Source organism: Lates calcarifer, linkage group LG7_1, assembly GCF_001640805.2.
Source record: "Lates calcarifer isolate ASB-BC8 linkage group LG7_1, TLL_Latcal_v3, whole genome shotgun sequence".
NCBI classification, from domain to species: Eukaryota; Metazoa; Chordata; class Actinopteri; family Centropomidae; genus Lates; species Lates calcarifer.
This window is the reverse complement of record NC_066839.1, coordinates 9,706,127-9,730,880: the sequence shown is the minus strand read 5'-3', so window position 1 is coordinate 9,730,880 and position 24,754 is coordinate 9,706,127. Positions and strand designations below refer to the sequence as shown.

The window sequence follows — 24,754 nt, the reverse complement described above, 5'->3', positions numbered from 1 at the left end:
TTAATATGTACAACTGTGCTAATCCACAAACATTTCACCTGATTGACATAAACTGATAGATCCAGGATCAGAGCGACAGGCTTTGATGCAACAAAACATTTTATAAGAACTTATTTATTTGAATAATTTAATGTTTTGTGCACTGACCATGTGATCAATAAAAGGTTTTCAATCTCAAAACACAACAAACATCTAATGGCACACCTACAATAAGATCACATGTATAAAATTACAACTTCCTAAAACACAGTCCAAAACTCATTCATATTCCATTTATTATGTTAAGACATGGAAAGGTTTGACATAATTGCTTGAAAAATTCTTCAAATCATTATTGGTTCATCAAACTACTCTTTCCAAAAATGTAAATAAACATTCACTTGCACCATGAAATAACTTCGTTATTCCTGTCAATCAACCTGTAACCATGCTCCTCAATTCAGGAATTTCAGTCTCAGTCTCTCTGCCAGTGGCAGTGGACTGTCACTGCAAATCACTGAATCGTCACTGTCTAACACAGTGACAGGTGAAGCTGGAGCAGGAGAAAGGTCATCACCATCCACAATAACTGCTGGGACCTCCTGGCACTTGCTTTTACTCGATACAAGTGTTCTCTTTATCTCAACATCTGTAGATTTTGGTCTTAATGGCTGAAGTCTGAGAGTCTGTTTCATCGTTTGTTTGGTTGTTTTAGGCCCAGAAACTGGTTTCAGAGGGAAGTTTGTAACACAGCTCTCCTTGATCTTGTTTACGGGCTTCATCTTAGCCTTTCTTTGAGGTCCAAGCTGCTGGTTCTCTGCGTCACTGTCCTCGCTGGATGAACACACACTCAAACACACACTCTTCTTGGTGGTCTGTGGCACGTTCCTGTCTTTGTCACTTTGACCTGGGTCAGACTGGCACCTCTGTGCTGGGACAGCAGATGATGAAAAGGCTGTCCTGACAAATTTATATTTCTGAGGAGGCTTTTGGGAACCATTACATTTATCCACTGCCTTACACTGATCTTGTAATGCAGGCATAAATGGCTGTTTTAAAGAGTGAGTTTCTTTATCTGCCTTGTTCTTTACACACTGACTTCTGTCATTTAGTGGTTCCTTTTTGTTAACATCAGATTCCTTCCTCGTCATTTTACTGTCACTGCCACCTTCACTGGAGATTTGTCCATTTGGTTTTGAGTTAGAGCTGTGAGGAGAAACATGTTCAAGAGAGGCTAACTCATAATTCAGTTGTTTTGAGACCACATCATTGTGTTCCTCCTGATTTATAACTTTGTCTGTATTCCTCATGAGCACCCTGTCTCTTAGAGGACACAGCTCTGGAGCTGATCTGGAGTCTGCTTGTTTTACATCGCTTGAGGCTTCCTTTCTCTGTGTTTCCTTGACCTCTCCGTCTGTGGATTTACTTAGCTTGGTGGTGTGGTTTGTAGCCACTTGTGGAAGTGGAGAGGACGTGAAGGACAAGGCTTCCCAGTCAATATCACTCAGGTGTAGAGCGTCAATAACAGCAGAGACGGACGGTGAAGCAACAGCCTCTGATTGTGCATGACACTGAGGAGTGCTGGGGCAATTATCCACACTGCTGTGGTCCTCTTTTGAGTTGCTGTGCTGTTTATGGTTCACTGGAGCGTCCCAAACCACCACTTCTGTTTTCTCTGTGTTTGAAATGGTAGAGAGCAGCATTTGTGGTTGAGTGGTGGCATTGGCTGAAGAGGTACTCTGTAGGCTCATCTGAGCCAACAGGTCTGAAATACCATCAGAAACATCAGATGGCTTCTCCTTTTTACTCCGTGGTTTCTTTTCTGAAGAGGAAATTGCAGCAGAAAGTCAAAAGTTTAAAATCTTTAGACTCTTGAACATTATCTGAGTGAGTTCACAGCTACTCTGAATATATTCACCCTGGTATCTCTTGACTGAAATGTCCTACATATCAGAGAGTGGAGCTCTACAGCAGTGATAACCAGGAGGAGCAAAGTACAACCTGCATAAAGTGACAGCGAGGCCTGTGAGACAGACACCTCCCGGCTGCATCAAAGCCTCTGGTGTGAACTAGCCGAGCTGCCAAACTCTACATTTTCAGGTGTCAGAGCGGCTGTAATAGACAGCCTTGAAAAACATGTCAAAGCTCCAGGTGCCTTTGATCAGAACACCAGTGTGGGAAGTCTTCTAGCCCGTCACATCTGTGATGGGGGGGGGCTCCCATTTTTTAAGTGAAAAATTATTACATTTGGTGTCAGATATGGTTAATTTTCTAAGACTGAAACACAGATAGATATAGACAGATACTATTGCAAGTATTGTCTTACTTTTGGTCTTGTTCTCCTCAGCCAGAGCTTTGTCTGTCAGGTAGCTCTCCACCACCTCTGGGAAGGCCACACAGAAGAGAGACTCTTCCTCTACTGTCCTCACCTCATGTCGATCCTCTGCAGGCCGATCCTCAGGAAACACATAATGTTCTAAAGGAAAATAAATAAATGAAAAAAAAAAAATAAAAAATCAAGGTTGGGTCATATTTGCCTGCAGTAAATGGCTTCTCCTCTTTTTGTCTTTATTGATCCAGTAAGAAAATTAAGAACCACACAGAAAACACAGGCCTAGAGGATTTATACTACTTTGAGATTTATTTTGAGAAAACTTTTTATATTGCACTGCAGCCCCAGCAGACAAACAGGCAATGTATATAAAGTATGTGCAAACAAACTTTTAATATAAATTGGAAACATTTTAGTCTTTTTTGATAATAAAAGCTATCAAAATAATGGCAGCAGCTTACTTGATAATGCATTTACATGCAAAATACAGAATGTATACAATAAGTGTAATGAGCTAATGTACTTCTTTAGGGAATTTAGCAGTTAAACATTTCCATTTATCACAAATCACCCCCAATATCCACCCAACTCAGCAACATTTGCCTCTAAATTTAGACACTGAGACAGGACAGTCAGGGATATTTAAAGCAGGAAACTACAGTTTACCAAGCATTTGTAATCAGTGACTTCAGATACAGTAACTTCTCAGTCATTTTCAGATGGTTTATACCCATAATTTAACCCTTTAGTTGTATTACCATTTACCATACTATTCCATGATGTACTACAAGTGATGGGGAACCACATGAGTTATTAGCTGACTGAGACTTTCTCAGGCCGCTCACATCAGACGAGCTTGTTAGTGAAATGGACTTTGATATGACAGATTTCCCAGCCTGGGGAGGAAGTCAGTTTAGCACCTAGTGGCTGTTGTGACTGATCTGTCACCTCTGAACCCCACCTCACAGCCAGTCACTAACAGACAACCCGGTGACGAGCACCCCGCACCCCAGCCTCCACTTAGTACAGCCGTCACGACACTCATCTCAGAGGATGTTAGAAGAACAGAGGATTACTGATCAAAATAGATGAGATTCTAAAATCTTTCCAAAAGGCTTAAACTGACCTGGTGTCCTCCAGATGACTTCAAAGCAAGCAATGCCATTCCTCACTCTTGGTTTTAATATTCTTTTATAGGAAAAAATAAAATAACATTTTATTACAATGATGCCACTAAAGAGAGATTTTTAATTGTTAAAATTTTAATCAAACTTGTAGAACTACCTGAGGGGCTTGATTTGGGAGGACATCTCTCTTCCATATTTCCTGTTCATCAACTCAACATAGGTCATCAAAACTAAAACCTTCTCACTGGTGTAGTGCTTCGGCCACTCCATCTTGTCATAGGCAAATTTCTGGAAAACACACATTTTTACATGCAACTCAGTGAAGAGAAAACTAAACAACTAACTTAACAAATAATTTAAATAAACCATTTACCTGCATCAACAGCATATTTGGCTGTCTCCTCTTGAAATGTGACACTGGCTTATCTTTGGCAATCAGAAACTCACTGATGATCTGAAAAATGCAATTTAAGTATTAAAAACCATAAACTGTAGACTGTTATACCAGCGTACGAAACAATTACATATTGTAAACCACAGCAGATGAAAACAGCTGTACCTCTGTGAAAGGGAACTGATGACTTGCAAGTGTTTTCCTGAAAAAGAAATGAACATGTGTAAAATAAACAGAATACAGACAACATGAAAACAAACGATTGTTTAAAGTCATCTTTGAAATCTGTTAATATTTTAAATCTTTGAACAGATGCAACTGATGATTGTCATTTTATTTTGATTAGTATTATTATTATTTTTGTCATTATCGACTTGCTATAAAGTCACAATATGAAATTGTATTAATTAATTTCAGTTCGTTTGATGCTTCAGTATTTTTGTACAATTAAATGTTCAAACTCAAGATATTAAGTTTACAATCAAAGCTTCACATTTGAACAACTTAATACGGTGAATGTTTGCAATTTTTGCTCAAAAAAGCCTATATGAACAAGCAGGTAACCAAATGTATGCTGATCATTTTACTTTTGCCAATTCGACACTTGGTAGATTTGCTAAAATGCTACTACTCTTGATCTTTTTCTTTAATATGTTGTCTTTATGTTCTTGCTTTCTCATGGATTTTCATCTTTTTGATTTGCCACTGCTGTCTGTTTACACAAGCTAACATACTTCCTGATGTTTGCCTCAAAAGACAAAGCCTGGCGGGTCTGTTCATAGCGGTGCCAGTCGCAGGGACACTGGTAATCAAAATCCTGAGGTTGACAGAAACGTGTACTGTCGCAAAGCACACAGCCGCCGCGTTCGTGTGCCTTTGCTGAGCCTGAAAATGAAAGAGGAGTGATCAGAATAAATATTTAATGGAACAGGAGAAGCAGGAGAAAGAGAGAGGAGAGACACAAGCACCTCTAAATCTAACGCACTGCTACAACTTGGGTGTAAAATCAGAGGCATGTTAAGACTTCTGTCACGTAAGTGTATGTATCAGCCATGTGTGAGACATGGGACGCTACCAATTTGCTTTCCACCTCTTATCAGGTTCAGAAACAAGGGTCAGAGTTCAAAGCAGGGAACCACTCACCAGGATGTCGACATACGTGGCAGTGAGGAACTTTTTTCACAACTCTCTCAGACACACCTGCATTATCCTCCTTCCACTGGATGAACCTGAGGCAACAACCAGAGGAAAGTTCACAGATATAATATGTCATCTCCAACAAACAGGGAAGAAAATCATCAGTGGATTTTGTTTCCTACCTCTGCAGAAGTGTTTGTCCTTTCAGTGTCTGGATAAGTTTAAGAGCTTGTTCTTTACCAACACCTGGTATGCCCTTGGGAAAGCATGAAAATGTACAGTTAACATACAGAGGGTCATTAGTGTCAGTGAGTTTGATGTGGTACTTTTCAAAGGGTCCTCCCTTCCTACCTTAGGAATATAATCACAGCCAAGGAGGATGGCCAGGCCAACAAGGTTCTCCCTGGACAGATGTAACTCTGTTTGCACTTGAGAAGTCTGGTAACAGTCCACCTGAGGATCCTGGAGGGCAAGAAGAGGAAAAGTACTGAACATATTTGATGATTTTTACATCATAAGTGAGTGAGTGACAGAATGAAACAAATAGTTAGTGACAAAGATGAGGTGAAATACTGTCAACTTAAAAGTAACGGTGTGAGACTGCACCTAACAATATTGCTCAAAATAAATCATAATATACCACATACCATATCACAGGTAACACATGCCTTATAGTTTCATTCTTGGTTTCGATAGTATAGAGTATATTAAAATACCAATGATCAAAACTGAGATTCATTAATTAGCTGTCAGTCTGTTAGTAACTTGACTAATGATTATTTATTGTATTAGTATGTAAAACCAGAATCAGATCGAACACTCTTCCTTCATTGGCTAAATTAAAATTGTTACACTTAAGCATCATAAAATAAATTAACTACTTTAATTTTTTATTTTTAAGGGTAAACTACCAGTATATAATACTAAGAATAACTACCTCATCTTTATTGCCTATTCATGTATAAGTTTTAGAGTAATTGGGATGTAATTGGGAACAAATATGAATCAGTCCTGGAAAAAAAAAAATAAAAAATCAGAGAACTGAGACTTGTAAATTCAGCACTAACCCCCACAATGTTTGAACTGAAGAAACCTTTTGTATGAGCGATGAAACATCTTCCAGTCCAGTGTTTTTGTACACTGTGGGTGACTGGGATGAACTTTCACAAACATACTTTACTATTCATGTTGAAGTTCCTATAGACAGTTCGCGCTCCGTACAGGAATGCATCTCCATCATTGGTGATGCAGCCATCCACCAGGCCCTGTGAGTCTAGATATGCACACATGGCCTCAGCCTCCCCAGCAGCTGTCACCCATGGGACTCCTAGGTAGTCCAACATCTCTGCACACTACAGAGACACAAGGGTGTGCATTAAAACATGACTTTAATATGAATAGGGCTGCAGGAGAGAGAAGGAACCCACAAACCTCTTTGAGCACAGCTTTGAAGCGCCCTCTGCTGGTGTTTGTTGCAGACTTCGGGGCAGCAGGCTTTTTGAATCCACCAAATCTTGTTTCTGTCCTCTTGCTCATGGTTTCTGCTTTAAGTTTAGGGGCTTCTCCTTCCATGACAAAGACAAGCTTTACCCCCATAAGTGTGAGGGAGGACACCCTGAAAAATAAATTCCTACACACAAAAGAGCACTGCATTGGGGTGACTGATGACCAGGTAAGGTTAAAAAATATAAAGTTTTAAATATTAGAATTGAAGCTAACATGACGGAGAATTAATTAAAGTGTAATATGTGAGCATTACCTCAGGTGGGGCTTAGTAACTCTCCCCATCATAGCTTGGACGTGCTGAGCCTCGCACACCCATAAACTCAGATCCACTGCTAGCGTCTTTCCGCTCAAACTGTACAGCGGCACCGACTCACGAACCGGCTCCACGATAGACCACAAATCATGAACACCCATAACTACCCCGAAATGGGTTTATACTGATTTAACAGCGAGAAAAGTGTAGAAAAACGTGACTACTAAACTACACAAACAGAACAACGAACCGGAGTTTTCAAACAGTGGCGCCGTTGGGCCACGTTCCACTTCGTTAGCTGTCTCCTTACTATGCTGCCTTGTTGCTACGTTTCTTGTCCCACTGACATTAAAAGAAAGGTTAATTGTGATTATAAAACAATTATAGAATTAAAATATAACGTCTGTATAGTAAAGCTAGTGCTTATACACTCAAATATGCTCACTCAAAACCAAGGTAGAGAGAAAGGGACTACTTTAACGAAATCGAGCGAGGCCGGACATTTTAACTCAAACGTCATATTAAAGCGCCTCCAAATGGTTGTTGCTATAGGATACCAGGCTCTTGTTTACAGACCATACAGTCTATGTTACAGACTGAGGACTGTTTTTGTTTTTTAGGTACTTCCAACCATGGACTCAAAAGTTCATATTGAAATTGTCGGTTTAATTAAAGACCGAAGTTTCCATGTTGCCAAAAGTATCGCAGAGGTAAACCATTAGTTTTCTTAAGTTCCACAAATCTGTAGTTTCATGCGATTTAAGTGTTTTCATCTGAATGTTAACAGCAACACTAATATCTTTTGACTATGCACAACAGGGACTAAAGCAGAAGTTTCCCGAGGCATTTCTGGACCCAAAAATTCGACCACTACTTGAATTTGACTGGCACACATATCTGTGCAACAAGAAAAGGGTGAGTCGTCTGGTTATATTTACTTGAAATCATACTTGTCCCGAATGCAAAGATCAAAGCTGCTGTCCATTCAGGACTGGAGAAGTGTGGTGGATGCTGTGGCTCTGCATAGTGTTTTATACCCAGTCTACATCAGTGTGATCAGAGATTTTACTTAAGTGAATCAATGCCAGTAAGACTACGCCATTACAAGTAGATGTCCTGCATTCAAAGATGAACTTAATGGTCTCATACTTTACACCCACACAAGTGTTTTCAATCACTGTGGCTGATGAGACCTTTAGTCAGGTTACAGCTCGGCCCTATGCTGGGAAACACATGATGTTATCTTGATGTACTAAAAAAAAAAGAGAAAAACACTAACACAAATTCAACAAAACTAATTTAAAAGAGACACAGATGTCAATCAAGCACAGTCTAATCAGGCAAATTAAGTGAAAACACCTGTGTATACACCAATGTATCATGAGTATGCAGGGGCTTTGAGTAAAAGTACAGACGTATGCTTATAGTCTCAATTAAAAGTACTCTTTACGGAGAATTGACAATATCAGCATTACACTACCACTTGAATACATTGAAAAAATCTGTAAATTAACTATTAAGTAAAGCACTCAAATAAACATAATAAAGTTTCAATTATCATATAGCAGATTTGATGCACTAATATACAGCTATCACTAACATTAATACTTTTCTACAGTCTATGAATGAATATAATCTCCTGATATGTCTTATTATTTGATATTTGTTGTTTTTGCCACATTTGGTATTGTTTAATGATCTTGTTGTCATTTTGTTTTTGTTAAATGTTCTGTCTAATTGTGTATAATTGAAATTGAAATGGTGCATCTCAAGGGGTTGTTCCTAATAAAGAATTTCCAAGCTAAACCCACCTACAGACCTACTGCTGTAGTTTGACGTTATGGTTATTCTGAAATGCTGAATCACAACACACCCATTGTTCGATACTTGTGATTCAAGGAGCTGCGTGGTGAAGTGTGGCAGTATTCCAGCAGTCTGATGTGCTTTCTGAACGGCCTTCTCCTCGGCAGTGAGAAGGATTTTGCCAGCTGGGCAAAGAATCAGTGGGGTTTCACTTTTACTCGGCCGCAGGCTTTCTATATGGCTCTCACTCGAGGACTACTACACCAAACACCTGCAGAAAAGTGGGGCAAGTCAACAACACAGTCACATAAGCAACATACAGTCTGTGGGAAAAATAATGGGTGCATGGAGGGTTAATTTTCTTTCTGTGGAGGGTATAATTGATATAGCCCATAATTGGATTAGCCATTAATATGCAACTTGTGACTTTTTAGGTTAAAAGTAAAAATATCCCAGTCATACTTACACTCATTAGTGACTCTCTTAACTGAATATTACTTCCTGTAAACATATTTTATTTATTATACTTGTGAGTTTTTACTTTGAAACAGTTTATACAAGAGCTTGACAATAAAAAAAGAAAACATATCTCCTTTCGTTATAGCATCAGTTTGTCTTCATGGACATTGAGATAGCAGGAGAAGCCGCGGGGAGGCTGTTGTTCGAGGTGAGACATCTCTGACACGTGAACTACAGGATGCACATTCATGTATTTTCACATTGTTTACCACCAGTGTTTTCTCACCCCTGTGACTTTTCAAAACCAGCCTTTATGTTCAGAGGTGACTGATGCTTTTGAGTCACATTGTCTTCCCCTCCTCCTCAGCTGTTCTCAGATGTTTGTCCAAAGACATCAAAGAACTTTGAGGCTCTTTGCACGGGAGAGAAAGGACTGTCGCAGAGTGGCTTCCCACTCTGCTACAAGGGCTCTCTGTTTCATCGGATAGTGCCCAATGGCTGGGTGCAAGGTGGAGGTGCTGTACATGTACATATGTTAATGTACATTTAGTTAATGTAATATAACAGTTGGGATACATGCATGCCACTTGAGATGAGATGAGAGATATGTCCATGTATTACCAATACTGTGATTTGATGATGGTTATAATTTATTTAAATTATATATTTATATTACTCATTATTTTTTCTCAAAGAGCATACAGACAAACCCTTGCTTATATCATAAAGCACCTAAAATTGTCCACAAAGTTTGTTACTTAATTGAGATGTAGATGAGGAAGTGTGTCAAAATGTTTTTGTATTTGTTTTTTGCAGCATCACTGTGACTAAACCACAGTGATGCTGCAAAAAACAACAGAATCTTTCAATTTTGCAGACATTTCTCCAGAGAGGAAAGGTAATGGAGGAGAATCAATCTATGGACCAACTTTTGAAGGTAAAAACATTGAAACAGTCTAAAATATCCACATTGTTACAGTGAGAATGCACTGTAACAATGTGAATATTTGTGGATTTACCTCTCAGTCAGTTCACCTGGATGTGTGTCCTCTGTCCTTTCAGATGAGAGTTTTGCTGTTTCCCACTCAAAGCGGGGCACTCTGGGAATGGCCAACAAGGGACCTCACAGCAACGGATCCCAGTTTTACATCACCCTGCAGCCAACACTCTGGATGGACAGGACCTACGTCGCCTTTGGGTTTGTAAACACCTGCAGTGATTTGCCAATTCTGTATAATCTCCTCTTTGTCTTGTAGTTTTGTCTAATGTCTAATGTCTTTATTTTTCATTCTAGACAAGTTGTTGAAGGCGTCAACGTCCTCAAGAGATTGGAAGAAGCTCAGACTTGCAATGAGAGACCAAAGTACGAATGTAAAGTCACAGACTGTGGAGTATTAAAGCTATAGCTCTTAAACATTCATTAAAGATGCCTTTTTCAATGTTTTTGATAGGGTAAAATGAACAGAAGATACATGTAACATAAGGCTTTCATATGTATACACAAAATAATATTTTTTACTTTACCACAAAACTTTTACATTTACTGGTAAATTGTCTGCCACCATTTTTAAGGGGTTAAACATCAATTAATCTATATACATGAGAGATATTATTATACTTTTGTAAAGGTTTCTTTCGGTTTTTGAAAGTGACATTTAATGTGTTAATTCACAAAATACTTACAAAGCAAATCAACATTATTAATAATATTACATAAAATATCTTTAGAGTCAGAGGCACCAGCATGATAACATAATGTATCACATGCCACGTACCATAGCAGCAGGACATAATGATGACATATGATGAATAGAATGATGTCAATACATGGAAATAATGAGACTGGGGCCTTAGGATGGGTCCTGCCATGAAGAGGAGCCTTGTATCAAGTCTAATAACTTAATTATTCATTTAGATAAGTGGTTAAAAGCTTTGATGTTCTCAAGAGAGGTCATATAGAAGTAGCCTGTGAATCAGACTGGACTGCCATTTATTTATTATATAGGTAAGAACAAGCTGGAGAGGATGTGGAGGTGTGTAAACAGGCTAACACAGGAAGCTCCTGACTATGTTTCTACAAATTGTCTTCCCCCTTATGTCAGGTGAAATATTATTATGCTCATCTTGTGGGGTGGACTTGGGGGTGGGGTGGGGTGGACACAGTATAATTGTGCCCCGGGGCCCTGTAGCGACTCAGTCCGGCCATGTGCACGCGTGAGGGGTTATTTTTAGCGCATTCACATCCAGACCTCTGCGTCACAAATGCAGCCTATTTCTATCAGGTATTTTGGACCTGTTAGTTTTGTTACTGACAACATGAGGAACGAAAGGCCCTCCTCCCTGCCTCCCTCTCTCTTTCAAGCCTTTTGACGCGTTAGCAGCTCACGTCCTCTTTCACCCCTCCCAGTCAAAAAGTGCCACATGACCTGTCAAGTAGGAAGTGGAGAGCTAGCGAGCAGCAGCAGCAGCAACGACGACCAGAGACGCAAGACGGGGAGGAAGCTGTGAAATCTTCGGAGTCTGATTCTCGACGTTTGCCCCGCAGATAACCTTTCCCTCGGTGGACTGACAGAGCAATAACCCGGCCGCACTCATGTACCTGAAGCTGGTGTTTTTCGCTGTAGTTGCGGCTCTGATTGGCGCATCAGCCGCATCAGACTCAGGTAAGTTTGCGACCTCTCGGCTAGCGGCTAGCCCCAACCGGCCGTGTCCCTCCGTGGCTCCGCGAAGACACCCCCACCCCTCGAGAAAAAAACGATTTAAACCTGTCTCTACTGTATGCCTCCATTTTCGGACACTGCGGGATCCATTAGATGTCTCGCTTCTTAGTTTGACAGTTGTCACTTTCCTCCTTTTTCAGGTTTATTTAAAAAAAAAAAAAAACCAACAAAACAACATGTTCCTTTTGGCAACTTGTCAGTTTTATTTCCACGCTGGCCAGTGACTCAAGTTGTAAGGACCAGCTAACGCTTTAGCCTGCTAGCAAGTGGTGTGAGCTGAAATTAAACCTAAATTGTGCACCTGCGGTATTTGTGTCATTATGTGGATTGTGGAAACCGGAACAAGACTTGTGTGTAACCCTAACTGTCAAATCTAGTTGATCAGGTACCCGAGACCAGATTAGCTTGTTATGTAACAGCCTTGCATGTCAAACGCATTTTCTCCTCTGTTGTGCCACACTTTAAAATTAATTACACTGTAATGCATTGCCATGTTTGTTTTCTGCTTAAAATATTTAACATTGCTTTAGTGGGGTTGACTGCTTTCTTTTTTTTTTTAGCCACATCATCGTATAGTAACCTCTGGAAAACTACAGTTTCGTTTTCAACCACATGCAGGAAGAAACCTGCGTTTACAGCTGCCATAACTAAATCTGATCTATGCCCTCTTTCCAGATGAATGTGCCCCCCTGTCATGCTGACACATGTGCAACTACCAGTGACTGTCATTGGGTCAACTGCACGACATGTGAGTATCCATCTTAAATGTGTGACAAATTGTGGATCCAGAGGCACAGGTTAGTCTTTGTGTGCGCCTAAGTGGTCCAGGCCAGCTGAGCTGATGGGGCTCAATGGCTCCTGGTTATGAGGGGAATGTATGGGCAGTGGATGCTGACTTGATGATGTCATCCAAATTTCCCCAAAGTCCAGCCTGCACCGTAATCGTCTGGCAACACTGACCAGCGCTGTGGGTCTGGACAGGGTGGTTTGGGAGTAAATTACTGGCACACGTCTCTGCAGGTTGAGAGGTCTAGGTTGGGCTAGATTGCATTGACTCTGTGCTGTTTCTCACCTCAATTGTAGATAATTAACACGGGCAGGAGATGCAAAGCTAGTTGTCTTTTGGACTTTAAGTCTCACCTTAGTTATTATTGTGGTTTGGCTGCATCTCTGTATCACCACCATGTTATTTCATTATGTTAATGAGAATATTCGTTTAAACATGACTGCTCTGAATGTAACAAATCTCTCTGACTTCTGCACTGTGGAGGGGATGTGGAGAAATATGCTGCAGTGGGTATTTTTCATCTTAATTTGGAAGTCTGCTTGTTGTGATCAGAAATATGCATCATTTAGTAAAAAGCAGTTGCCATAACAAAACTGCATGACTGATTATTTCCTTAGTCAATGGCCTTCCATTCACTGTGTGCTACCCCTGTGGTTTGTGGGTTTTTTTAGTAGGTCAGGAGAGAGGAGCTGGTTTGTTTTCTTGCTGTTATCAGTGTTAGGAAATAAGGTGACAAGTTTTATGGATGAAGCAGAGATAAGGTAACATAATCTTATCTTAAAATCACAGGTTTGTTACAAGTTCACCCAGGATAAGTATTTTAGGGCCAAAAACTGAACCTTGTAGGTGAAAAATAAAATCCTCTTGTGCACTGTGATACTGACCATGTAGCCCCAGAGGGCCTTACTCTAATGTTTTCCCCCGGTATGTGTAGGGAGACACACACTCAGGTCTCCAGTGATTGTGAGGGAGATGAACAGGAGAGGAAACGAGGGGACGTGTGGCAGGAAGCCTGCAATATCCTCACGCTGGGGAACGGGAGGAAGGAGAGGATAACGGACTAGTGAGAGGGAAGTGTGTGCAGATAGGACACAAAGATTAGTGTCATGTGCCTTGTTATTCCTATAATTTATGCCTCGGGTGCAGTTCAAAACGAGAAAGTGCTGTGATTCTGTCGTAAATTTCACTTGTCATTAGGCTCTGAGAATCTTAACAGCTACTAGTTGGTGAGGTAAATCCAAAATCAGTAAGCAAAGCTCCTGCAGCAATTTTCTTTAACAAGAAAAACACAGGCATGCAACCTCTCACGGGAGTCGACCTGTTTGACAACTTCACCAGTGAAAAGCTTTGATTCTCTTTGGGCCAGGTTGCGTTGAGATTTGATACCACGCCCTCCTTCTGCTTTGTCTCTGAATGTGGCCCTGTTGATGATACATTACTTAATGATTTATTAAGTGGTTGAACGAGACAGGCGAGATGAAAAATATTTACCCGTCCCAGAGCCAAGGGAGGCAGGATAGTTAAGCTCATTGTATTTCCTGAGGGAGAAACCTGTCCAGGTTTGCAATTACACCATACACTCAGGAGGAAGTAACAACCCCCCATGTGCACAGACAGAATCTAAATGAAAAACGAATATATCAAGATCTGTTCTCTTACTGAGATCATAATCATTTGATAAGTTTAAATCTACTTATACATATTTAATCTTACAGATGATTTGATTAGCAGCTATTTTTTCCTCTTATTTATTTGCTGTTGTTTTAATAAGGTTTACTGAGGTTTGGCTGCTTTTATCTTGTTCCATCTCTTCTAACCTGGCTTCCCATAGACTCTTTATTCAGATACACCACAAAACAAACAACTCACACCAGCCTATCACACAGGATATAGGCAGTCACCACAGTGCTAACTGCTTGCCTCACAAACACACACATACACACACACACACATGCACACACCTAGTAAGCTGACAGCTAAAGCCTTTCACAAGCTCAAGAATGGATCACCTATTTGATATGAACTCAGCAAAAACCGGAAAGGTCAGCTCTGGCCAGTCTGAGATGGCTTTGCAGAAGCAGAGTGTAACCACACTGCTGGAGTGAGCTAACGCCTACCACATTGTCATTACCAGATTTATCTTCGGTTTAGGGATTTTGTGTAAACAAGGCTTTGGCGTCAGAGGCGCGTTTCCCCTGCAGCCCAGTGCTGAGAAACTTTACACGTGTACACGCAAGTTCTGTAGTGCCTCTTAAATACAGGACAGAGTCTGTGACAAAGCATGTTGAGTCCTCTTAACCAAGAGGCTGTTTTTCTGTGGCGAGGAAAAAAAAATCTGGCTTTCGCTCACACCTCTGGCTTGAAGCTGTGGACGCACTGTACCTCGTGGTGGTGGTGATGTCACCATCTTGGAAAAGGGGTGAGAGCTGGTCCTACCTTTCACAGCTGCCTGCAAGATAACAGACCTCTGACCTAGTGGGGAGTGAAAAAGAAAAAAAAAAACCCTCTTCCCACATGGTTTGACATACATAGATGGCAGTGTCAGATCACACAAAGAGTGAGGGATAAACCAGCCAACACTTTCAGAATTATTTAATCTTTGACGTAGCTAAATCACAGTTAGAGCGGCAGTGAGTCATTAAATTTCCATCTATAAAAAGTTCCACTTATTGATCTTAGACTGTAAGAGGCAGTTGATTATTTGTGCTCATTTCCCTTCCTGTTGTGTTATAACTGCTAAATCATGCAGTGGAGCAGGATGAACTGTCTGGAAAATGGAGGAAACCTCCAGAAAAATAGAGCAAAGAGGAACAGTTGTGACAAATCAGTGCTCAGTGACAGCAAATAGGCACCTGTCAGAATAACCACAGAACCCCGGCTTCAATAATCACATAATTGAACCAGCTGCTGTGACACAGAGTCAACTGAAACGTCGCATCACGAGCTCCACAAGCTAATAATTATGACCCGACAGCCATTTGGTGGTTGTTTGTATTCAAGGCCAGAACACAAAGATGCACAACCTGATACACAGACCATGATATATAGCCCCGAGCAGTGGAAAATGTAACACAGGCTGGTGAGTAGCTTTCTGACCCTCTTTGGAGGAAACAACAATGGCTGCAGCCTTACTTACTGTTAGCGCTGGTGTATCTGTAATTTATGGGCAGCCATCTGGTGGTAGTCATTAGGTGTGGTTGCTCTGGATTATTGTACAACAGGCGAGGAAGGTGTAGAAAGGCTTTTGTACAGCACCAGGTGCACCACGCTGAGTGGTTCCCTTTATGATGTTCCCGTATTTGAGATGATAATGCCCCCATATGCTCATATAAACAAATTCAAAGAGCGAGTGAGCGGGAGAGGTCAAAGGTCAAATTCAACTACTGTTGAAGCTTTATGGGATATCTGTTTTCCACTTCTGTATTACTTGAGACGTTCAGTTTGGAAACTTGTGAAACAACATTCCAGTGAGGTCTGAGACAAGTGAAGGCAAAGTGTGGCCATACTGGATATTTGTATACTGTTACTGTTTTCTCCTTACGGTGTCCACGTCCCGTCAGATCCAAACTGGATTCTGATCAATTAAAGCTTTGTTCAGCTGCTGGTTTGTCCTGGAATCAGTAAGATTACATACATAACAGGGCTAAACTAAAACTAATGATTTTTTTGTTATCAAATAATCTGCCTTTTTTTTTTTTAATGAACTTACTTTTTAATAACATGTCTGAAAGTAATGAAAAGCCCAAGGTGACTCTTTCTCTTTGCTTCTGAAAGACACACACAACTCAAAACTCAAGGATTTTCAGTTTACTCTCATTTGTGACAAATAAAAGCATCAGATCCTCACATCTGAGAAGCAGGAGCCAGCGATTTTTTGCTGAATCAAACAAAAAGGTCACTGATTTATTTTGTCGATCTATAACTCAAATGATTGCTTCAGCTCTAATATATAATATATTCATTGATCTTCAAAACTTCTTTGGGAACCCTCTATGTAGCCCCACCCCACCCCCCACCCCAACATCAAACAGATGTGTCTGATTTATCAAAAACATTTCTTGGAAGTATGTGGTCAATGTGTGTGTCTGTGCTGAAGACTGCAGTAAAATCTATTGACTGTTGAGCTTGCACAACAGCAGTAAAGTGAATAACTTGTAACTGGGTGTGAAAAGAATCTATAGTCACAAGGTGCTGATGGTCATGACTCATAAGTTCCTCGCTGTGACACAGGCCGAGTTGTTCCACTTAAGAAACTGCCACAAACGGACAAACATTTCATCATTTTATCGTTAGTTATGACTGGATATGACTAAAATTTAGTTTCTTACATATGTGAACAAAAAAAAACCTGAATCCTCGCTCTCTATCTTCACTTCTTGTCTGAGTATTTGGGTTCTATGGGGCAAAGTCCCTTCCTGTCATGGTTAATGAGTAATCAGATGACACAATAAAACTGAATATACCTAGATAATCAAACTAGGACTTAGGGGACTGAATACACAAAAAATAAGTATAATTGTCTTCAGTGTTAAGCAGTAGTGTAATGTAACTTATTACATCTTCCCTGAGTAGCAGCTGTAATTTACTTGAGTATTTTCATTTTATGCTACTTTCTACTGAGGGAAAATACATTTATTTCACATTTTTACTTACCAGCTACATTGCAGGTAAACATGTTAGTACAAAATATTTCATTAGTTTCTAAAATGTAGTGAGTTGATTAAGCTGTCTAACAGTGTATAAAGTAGTTACAATGAAATTTACCTCAGCCAGCTGCAACATTTAAATACCTCTTACATGGTTATACAGTACATTAGTAATGCTATAGTAATATGACTCTGACAGGGGCCCCTCTGTTGCATAAGGAATACTATTACTGCTGATGCTTTGAGTACATTTCCTGACAATGCTTCTGTACTTCTTGTTAAGTAACATTTGGAATACAGGGATTTTATTTGTAATGGATTACTTTTACATTGTTGTTTTGCTCGTTTTACTTAAGTAAATGATCTGAATCTCTTCCTTTACCACTAGTCCTTTTCTTCTATTCTCTGTGTTTGTTGAGTCATGATCTTTTGTTATGCTGATGTGGTAAAACCAAAAACCAAATGCAGCCAATACAGATTTCAGACATTCCCAACTTAAGTGTAATCAAGTGGTGTGATGGGGGCAGCAGGATGGATGGGTCGCCATCCTCTCAGCTGCAGGATGTAAGCGACGGTTCTGACCTTCCTGTAGAGGAGATAAGAACATACTCTTGCTCCACTGTAATGTTGCTTAACTATTTGAGATCATTTGGTGCAGCTGTGTGCACAATGTGAACTTAAAAAATCTTATGATCAAGACCATTATGTTTTGGACACACAGTGATGTTCCTGATTATTTGGTTTCTTCTTTGTATTCTCTCTGTATATCTGCTTTAAAGGAGGCACATTTCCCTCAGACATTTAATTCATGAAACCTTTGTCTGTTTCAGCATCTGCTTCAGCTTCTGTTGTTGGCTGTCGCAACATGACTCTAGTGTCACAAAATGAGACCTGCAGCAACGCTACCTGCTCAGGTAAGTCTAACAGCAAAGTGGGAAATTAACATTTTATATTAACACGTTCTTTAAGGCTCTAAGAGAATCAGCAGACTCCATATTTGTTTACAAGAAACACATTTGTCCAAGTTTAGGAGTATAAATTTTCTGCAGATTCTGTTTGGGTCTAGCTATGCTCTAACTGAAGTGTCAGTTAATGGTCAGTCTCAGCTTTTTTGGGGTCTGTCTCTCATCTGTTGTCTTTGTTTGTGTCCAATAGACCTTTCCAGGTGTAACATTATTTTCACAATTAAGGGGGCGTTGTGTAATTTCTGTACGTACTTGTTGTCTTGGTGCTGTCTCTTGCTTTCCCCCTTACTGTCTTGGTGTTGGTTCCCTGTCCAGCTCAACCCCCAACAAGCTCTGCACCTGCGACTACTTCTCATACTACTACAGCTCACTCTACCCCTGCTGTCACAACCACCTCTAGTACCAGCACTCATTCCACCTCAGGTAACGAGTCCCTGAAAAGCTCCCTCCCTGCTGTAGTCTGCATTGTCAAGCGTATAAGGTTTTAAATGCTGTTGTTAATAGTTTCATTGAGAAGTTGTAATCATTAAGATTTTCATGAAATAATGTCCTGTTTTTGATTCTTTTCTGAGTCTTCCATGCTCATACTGGATTCAATTTGCCTCCACATGCACAAGTAATTAGCAGAAAACAGTGCAGCATGTAATTTGTCCTTAATGTTTTAATTTCATCTCTCTGATAACAGCCTGATTGTTTCCTGTTCTGTGTCTTTACACTGTGTTGAAGCTGTATTAGGTTTTCGCTCATGCAAACCCAACATTTCTTATTACTGCTGCTTCAAATTAAAAGTGTTCTACAGGCAAAACACAGGGTGGCTTTTAATTTGAAGAGGTCAAACAACAAATATATTATCACCACGAAGAGTGCTAGGGTGCATTTGGTACCCATCAAAAACGTTTGTATAAAACAAGATAACAGGAGTTTTCAGCTTTTTCATCAGCAGATCATTTTTACTTTTGTCAAAAGAGAAATGGAACAAGAAAGAGCAGCCACAGAGAGGCGGTAGTCAGAGAGTTGTGTTACAGGCGACAGGCTGCGCACCTCCAACAATCAGTCAAGGTGACCAACTTCACTGTGTCCTGCTGTTTGTAAGGGAAACTACCAGTGCTATGTGCAGCGTGAAATCAGATTCTGGTTGCAACTATTATCAGCCAATAAAGCCGGTATAATGCCACCTCAATGTGTGATTTTTAGATAGCACACCAGCGCTCTGTAATCAGAGGTGAGACGTGTAACATAGCAACGTCTGCGTCTGCCCAGCCCCCGGCCAGGCTCTCCCTTTTACCTCAGACGTCGATTGGGCTGCCGGCTTAAAGGCAGAACAACACCAATGCTGCTCCTTTCCCTGTTTGTACCACACAGAAGAATAATGGTGCAACATTCGCACCTTGTATAAAAGGTGCTATTGACTGACTTCTGAATTATAACAACATACATTTGTTGCTGGACTATAAATCGATTCACCAGTTGCTCTTCCAATGTTATTCTGACAAACTTCAGTGACACTTTTCCATCAGTATCCATGGGCGTCACCAAATAAATGAGTAAAATTTTGAGGATTACAATTTGAAAGTCAAATAAACTTACCGGTGTAAAGGCTAATGTATGTGTTCTTACTGTGACTCCACTACAGGAAATGCTACCACCATTGCCCCCACTTCTAGTACTAACAGCTCCACCTCTATACCCTCAACTTCATGTAAGTCTGACATTGTGATAAAGCAGCAAAGTTTTTGAATCTGTCCTTTAATGTACATAAACAAGACTAATTTCATCATCATTCTGTCTTTTGTCACAGCTGGAACCAGCACAACTACCACACCGATTGCCCCCACCGCTGCCCCTCACAAGAACGCAACCTTTGACGCTGCAAGCTTCATTGGTGGAATAGTGCTGGTCCTGGGCCTGCAGGCAGTGATCTTCTTCCTCTACAAATTCTGTAAGTCCAAGGACCGCAACTACCACACCCTTTGAAGTGGTGTCTCGGTCGGAGCTACATCACCCGCCCCCCCCCGTCCCCCAACGGCTAGAACCTTCCAGAGAAGACTCCCCACTCAGCACGCACTCATCACGACGAACTCAAACAGTGTTTTCAAGCAGGTTTTTTTTTTTTCTTCCTTTTTTTAAATCTTTGATGTGTGCGCCACTTGTGGTTTTGGCCCTGCATTAGTGCTGCTGTTGTAGTCTATATTAATGCACCCATGCATGCCTGTACGTATTATCATTCACATCGCACCAACTTGTACAACTAAACAGATCTCTAGCGATACGGCATTTAAGCCCTGAGCATATGAATTACATCATCCGGTAGCTACTCCCACCTCCATCATGCCGTTAGTCATCCTGCAAAGACCATTTTCCAGCGAATTGAGGAGGCTGGTGTTATGTACACCCTCTCTCCTCACCACATGGGAGTCAAAGAATTAGTCATGTACACAGAGTAGCTTTCCTGTTGATGCTTGGGAGTAGTACAGCTGCAAAGTGGTAGCATTTACAGCGTGTGTTTTTTTTAAACTCTTGATTTGGAAACACTGCTTGAGTTCACTATTCAACTATTCTTAAATGTGACAGTTGTGATGATTCAGTATTGCTTTTATCCTGTTGAATTGTTGGCAGGTTCCCTCTTGCTCCACGCAGCTGTATATGTGAAAGATGATGTGAAAGAGGTGGGGTTACTGATGAGGGAATAAAAGCAACACCCAATCATCTCATGTCAGACGGGAAAAAAAAAAAAAAAGAAATCCTTCCGGTAAACGGTCTTATTTTGATGGGTGTCTCCCTTGGCATTTAGGAGTGCGGTGCACTTTTCTGCTGTTGAATTCCCTGGGGAAAATCTTTCACCCAAATATGAGTTGTTAAAAAAAATGTCAAACACCAACTGCCAGTGGAGCAGCTCAATGCAATAAATCACGTATCAAGTCCATTTCCCAACCATTAATCTCCCAAACCGTTGTTTCTGATCTTTACTGACATCAAACCTTACTCACGCGGATCGCTGACGTGGAGCTGTCCCCTCCTTTCTGTGGAGTAGTCGAAAAGGGTGAAGATGATTGTAGAATACTTCAGAAATATGAATAATTCATCTGTTTAAATAATGTATTAAAATAGAGAATGGGGAGACAAAGATAATGGCATGCACCTTTTCTTGATGTGGACAGTGATAGCAGTGAAGTGCCTTTAATGTCCAGTGTGACTTAAAAGAGAGAAATGGAAGAGGGTGAGTCTCTTCTTCTTGGTTGAGGCCCTGAGTGTTGTCATTAGTTTATGTTTGTGAGAGAGAGAAACTGTATCGCGGTGCTGATATTTGTGAGACCTGTAGTGTCCCAGCTGGACTGAAGAGCCTTTTATCGTTGAAGAATACAGTAGATAGTCGTCACTCGAGGGCCTTGATCAGTCAAGATTGTAGTTTTTCCCTGTAAGCAGAGGACTGTGTTCAGTGCATGAAACCTATGGTCTTCTCACTGGTGCCCTTGCATAGATAGATCATTTAAAGGTACTCTCCTTTTTGTAGCTCCCAGTACTGCTCCCAAATGTCCTCCCGTCTCACTATTTATGATTCAGAACTCAGTTGTAAATTGTGTTTAATTTCAAGATATGAACAATGAGCTGGGAGGAAATTTCAAACAGCTGCCAGGTGTTATAAATCTGGGAGTGTGCCTTTAAAGAAATGGCAAACACATTGGGCTTAACTTAAAAACTTGAGTACTGGAGAGGTAAAAATGTTGGGCTGTGAGCACTGGTTTGGTCAAATGATTTGTGAATGGAGTGCAGAATTGCAACAACCTAGTGGCCATCCTGGAGCTCATGTCAAGTTCTCTAACTAGCTTGCTGCTAACTGTGTGATTTTCTTTTTTTTCATTTTGTCTCTCCTGTACATAGCCACGTCCTGTTTTTGTTTATCTTCTCGGCTTCAATTTGAGGAAAGGCTAAAATGAAGGAGTGTTTATCAGAACATTTTTGCTCGTAGCAGCTTGTCAGTGTCAAGAATGTTTTCTTTAAATGCCTTTTTGTTTTCATTAGTGCATGCTGGATGCTTGGAGTTGTGATTTTTCCTCCCATTGCATATGCTCTTAAGGGTTTAGACACTTAAAAACCACTTGATTATTTGTGATTAGTCCATATGCTTGTTGAAAGAATGCCTTGAAACAGTGTGCATTAAGCCAAAGTCCTCAGTTTTTGGCATGGAAATTGAGCATTGCACTGACAAGCTTTGTTTTGTAACTTTGTCTTTGTAAATGTTTTCATGGTTCAGCCAAAAAATAACAAAAGAAAAAAAAACCTGATGCTTGTATAAATACTCAGTCTTGAATATTAACTAGATAATGGATGAATAATCACCTTGTTTTGTATGACCACAAACAGTTAGAAATTCATGAGTGCAGATGTTTTTTTTTTTTTTCCTGTTTGTTTTGGCTTGTGTAATTTAGGGTTAGATGTTTTCTGCTGCTCACCATCAACACGCCTTTTAACCTACAGTCACCTGGTGGCATTAGGCTACAGCCCAAAGACCCAAGTATGGCGAGTAGGCTACAGAGTTTTGCCTTAGCTGCACCCGTTTGTTCATTCTCTGCATGAGGAGTCCCATCACCCCAAATTTAAAGACGGATTTGAGTTTCATCCGCAGCTGTTGAGCTGGTATGCTGTGTCCACACTGAATCCAGTCAGAGCGCTTCTCTGCTTCTCGACATGGCGGCTGCATTCCTTGACAACACAGCATCACATGTTGACGTCGTAGTGTGTCAAAACACTTCTTGGTTATCCATGGATACCACTAGCTGTCCATTGTGTCCCTACAAGTTACTCAGTCCCTGCACCTCTTAAGGAAAAGTGCCTTATTCAGTTAATATCCATATATAGTTGTAGTTTGTAAGATGATATGACACACCTATTAAATATCAATGGGACTCAGCACTTTCAGACCCCTGTGAAGTGTTTTTTTTTCTGTGTTGTAATCTGCTTAAATGTCTGTTTTTGTCACGCTCAGCCTTAACTCCTTGATCAAATCCACAGAGCATTTGCTACTGACAAGCTGTCTGGGCAAATATCAGACTGTTTTTATTTTGAAAAGTGAAAATTAGTATTTCAACCGCATTTAAATACCTACATTCTGACCAACAGAATCATAGGTGTTGTGTGTAATGCTGCTAAATTGATATAACCAGCCATTGTTGGCGTAGGTTTTCAACTAAGCAAGGCCTGGTTGTAGCTCGGACAGCTCGTCACTAGCTCATTGTGATAAAATAACTCACTGGTAATGTTGTAACCACAGCCACAGACCTCTAGTGTACTGCAACATTTCCTCCATAATGCAAACAGTCACATGATAACTTGAACTCCGCTTTGGTTGTAATTTTCAATTGTTGCATTGAATGACATGGTTTTTCTCTCCTGTAGGATTTTAAATTTAAAAAAATCCATATTTGCTTGGTCATGGAGGGCTCTCCTATCAGTTTTCAGCCTTGCAGTGTTCAGTTCCAAGAGCGATGAGTAAAAAGCTTTTTGATTCCCTCCTCTGCCTTGTGGCTTTATTGCTATGAGCACACACTGTAGTGCCATACTTTTTTTTTACCTTTCTTTTCTTACCAGTTGTGTTACAGACCATCAGTCTTGTAGGTACGAGTCTTTGGCTTTGCTCACACCCCACTTTAACACACACACACACACACACACACACACACAGTCATATGTAGACACTCACAGGTGCCACAATGCCTCCAGAAATGTTTTGTGCTTATTTTGTGCCCCCCATTTTTTTCAAACCTTTTATTTTATTTCATTTTGCCTTGTTTTCTAGTGTTGCCTTTAGTTTCACAATGTTAAATCAATAAAGTTTGAATATTGTTAAACAAATCACTGCATTTACTTTTCATTTGACAGCAGTGTCAACTTCCTTGGAGCTGGTCATTTACATGACAAATCACAAGTGGGACGCTGAGACACAGCCAGGTCTCAGTGTCAGGCTCCATCGCCATGGTTACAATTGAAAGGCTAGTTGCCTGGACAACAGAAGGTATCAAGTTCAGGCTTTGCTTTGTCCTGCCCTGTGTGTAAACCTAATGCTACAGGTCAACAGGTTCTCTGTCAAAAAAGACACTGACAGACAAATCATACTGAAGTATCTTACAGTATCTAGACATTTAGATATTCCCCAAATTCAGCACTCTAACCATGACATTTTAAAATAGCAATAAATATATTTCTTATGTTTTGATACCCTTGGACAGAATCAGGTTATATGTTGTTTGTTTTCAGACTTCCTGGTTAAGTCCTAGAGTGAAAATTTTATGAGCAAAATGTGCCCAAAAAATGAAAAGTAAGAGTACTGCTAGTAGAGGAGGGGCTCCTGTGACTGTTACACAATTATATTACTATAAAACTAGATTATTATTAGTTATTTATTAATGTGTCAGCAGCATTTTACTCTTGTAGTTGGTTGTTGTTAAGCCTTTTTTGTATAGGGCTTCAACCAATGATAATTTATATTATGGATAATGCTGCTTTTCTTGGTAAATCCATTACTTGTTTGGTTTATAAAACTGTGAGAAAATTGAAGTTTTACCTTTGGGTCAGCTTCTCATGCTCCTGTGTCTCAGTGTTCATCAATATACTTGGAGTCTCCTGACAAAAGATCTAATATAATTTACAC

General features: G+C 40.3%; 4 protein-coding genes across 5 annotated transcripts in view; 2 read left to right on the top strand and 2 right to left on the bottom strand.

Moving 5' to 3' along the window:
* Positions 1–16,025, bottom strand: part of tmem181 (transmembrane protein 181) — a 67,243-nt gene extending 51,218 nt beyond the window's left edge. Inside the window, exon 1 of the mRNA XM_051071853.1 lies at positions 16,019–16,025. Within this exon, the coding sequence (XP_050927810.1) occupies position 16,019 (1 nt within the window). The 5' untranslated portion in view covers positions 16,020–16,025. The remainder of the gene's footprint in view (positions 1–16,018) is intronic.
* LOC108880898 (GEN1 Holliday junction 5' flap endonuclease) lies at positions 258–7,220 on the bottom strand. Its single transcript, XM_018672615.2, has 13 exons — positions 6,729–7,220; positions 6,401–6,599; positions 6,145–6,321; positions 5,321–5,431; positions 5,152–5,225; positions 4,976–5,061; positions 4,567–4,717; positions 3,998–4,034; positions 3,812–3,892; positions 3,596–3,726; positions 3,438–3,499; positions 2,306–2,455; positions 258–1,801 (listed from the first exon to the last, which is right to left on the bottom strand). The coding sequence occupies exons 1-13, from the start codon at positions 6,887–6,889 to the stop codon at positions 435–437; spliced, it is 2,787 nt and encodes a 928-aa protein (XP_018528131.1). The 5' UTR covers positions 6,890–7,220; the 3' UTR covers positions 258–434.
* Positions 7,286–10,431, top strand: ppil6 (peptidylprolyl isomerase (cyclophilin)-like 6). The gene is given in 9 exon segments (XM_018672617.2): positions 7,286–7,438; positions 7,548–7,643; positions 8,628–8,780; positions 8,782–8,817; positions 9,136–9,198; positions 9,358–9,505; positions 9,868–9,927; positions 10,053–10,188; positions 10,285–10,431. Coding segments are annotated over 9 exon segments (882 nt in total). The 5' UTR covers positions 7,286–7,360; the 3' UTR covers positions 10,397–10,431.
* On the top strand, positions 11,321–23,958 carry cd164 (CD164 molecule, sialomucin). 2 transcript variants are annotated; one of them, XM_018672613.2, is made up of 6 exons: positions 11,373–11,653; positions 12,386–12,458; positions 17,974–18,057; positions 18,424–18,531; positions 19,742–19,807; positions 19,907–23,958. In XM_018672613.2, the coding sequence occupies exons 2-6, from the start codon at positions 12,386–12,388 to the stop codon at positions 20,080–20,082; spliced, it is 507 nt and encodes a 168-aa protein (XP_018528129.1). In that variant the 5' UTR covers positions 11,373–11,653; the 3' UTR covers positions 20,083–23,958. The 2 variants fall into 2 exon arrangements, with proteins under 2 accessions (XP_018528130.1, XP_018528129.1); XM_018672614.2 differs by lacking the exon at positions 18,424–18,531 and having other exon boundaries at positions 11,321–11,653.
* The last annotated feature ends 796 nt before the right edge of the window (positions 23,959–24,754 follow it).

Bases quoted from the DNA above. Each gene is read 5' to 3' on its own strand.
- cd164 (XM_018672613.2), top strand. From the start codon at position 12,386: ATGAATGTGCCCCCCTGTCATGCTGACACATGTGCAACTACCAGTGAC. The intron at 18,058-18,423 runs GTAAGTCTAACA...TTCCCTGTCCAG, and splicing joins CAGCAACGCTACCTGCTCAG to CTCAACCCCCAACAAGCTCT. The intron at 19,808-19,906 runs GTAAGTCTGACA...CTTTTGTCACAG, and splicing joins CTCTATACCCTCAACTTCAT to CTGGAACCAGCACAACTACC.
- LOC108880898 (XM_018672615.2), bottom strand. From the start codon at position 6,889: ATGGGTGTTCATGATTTGTGGTCTATCGTGGAGCCGGTTCGTGAGTCG. The intron at 4,718-4,975 runs GTGAGTGGTTCC...TTTCATTTTCAG, and splicing joins CCACGTATGTCGACATCCTG to GCTCAGCAAAGGCACACGAA. The intron at 2,456-3,437 runs GTCAGTTTAAGC...ATTTTCCTTTAG, and splicing joins AGTCATCTGGAGGACACCAG to AACATTATGTGTTTCCTGAG.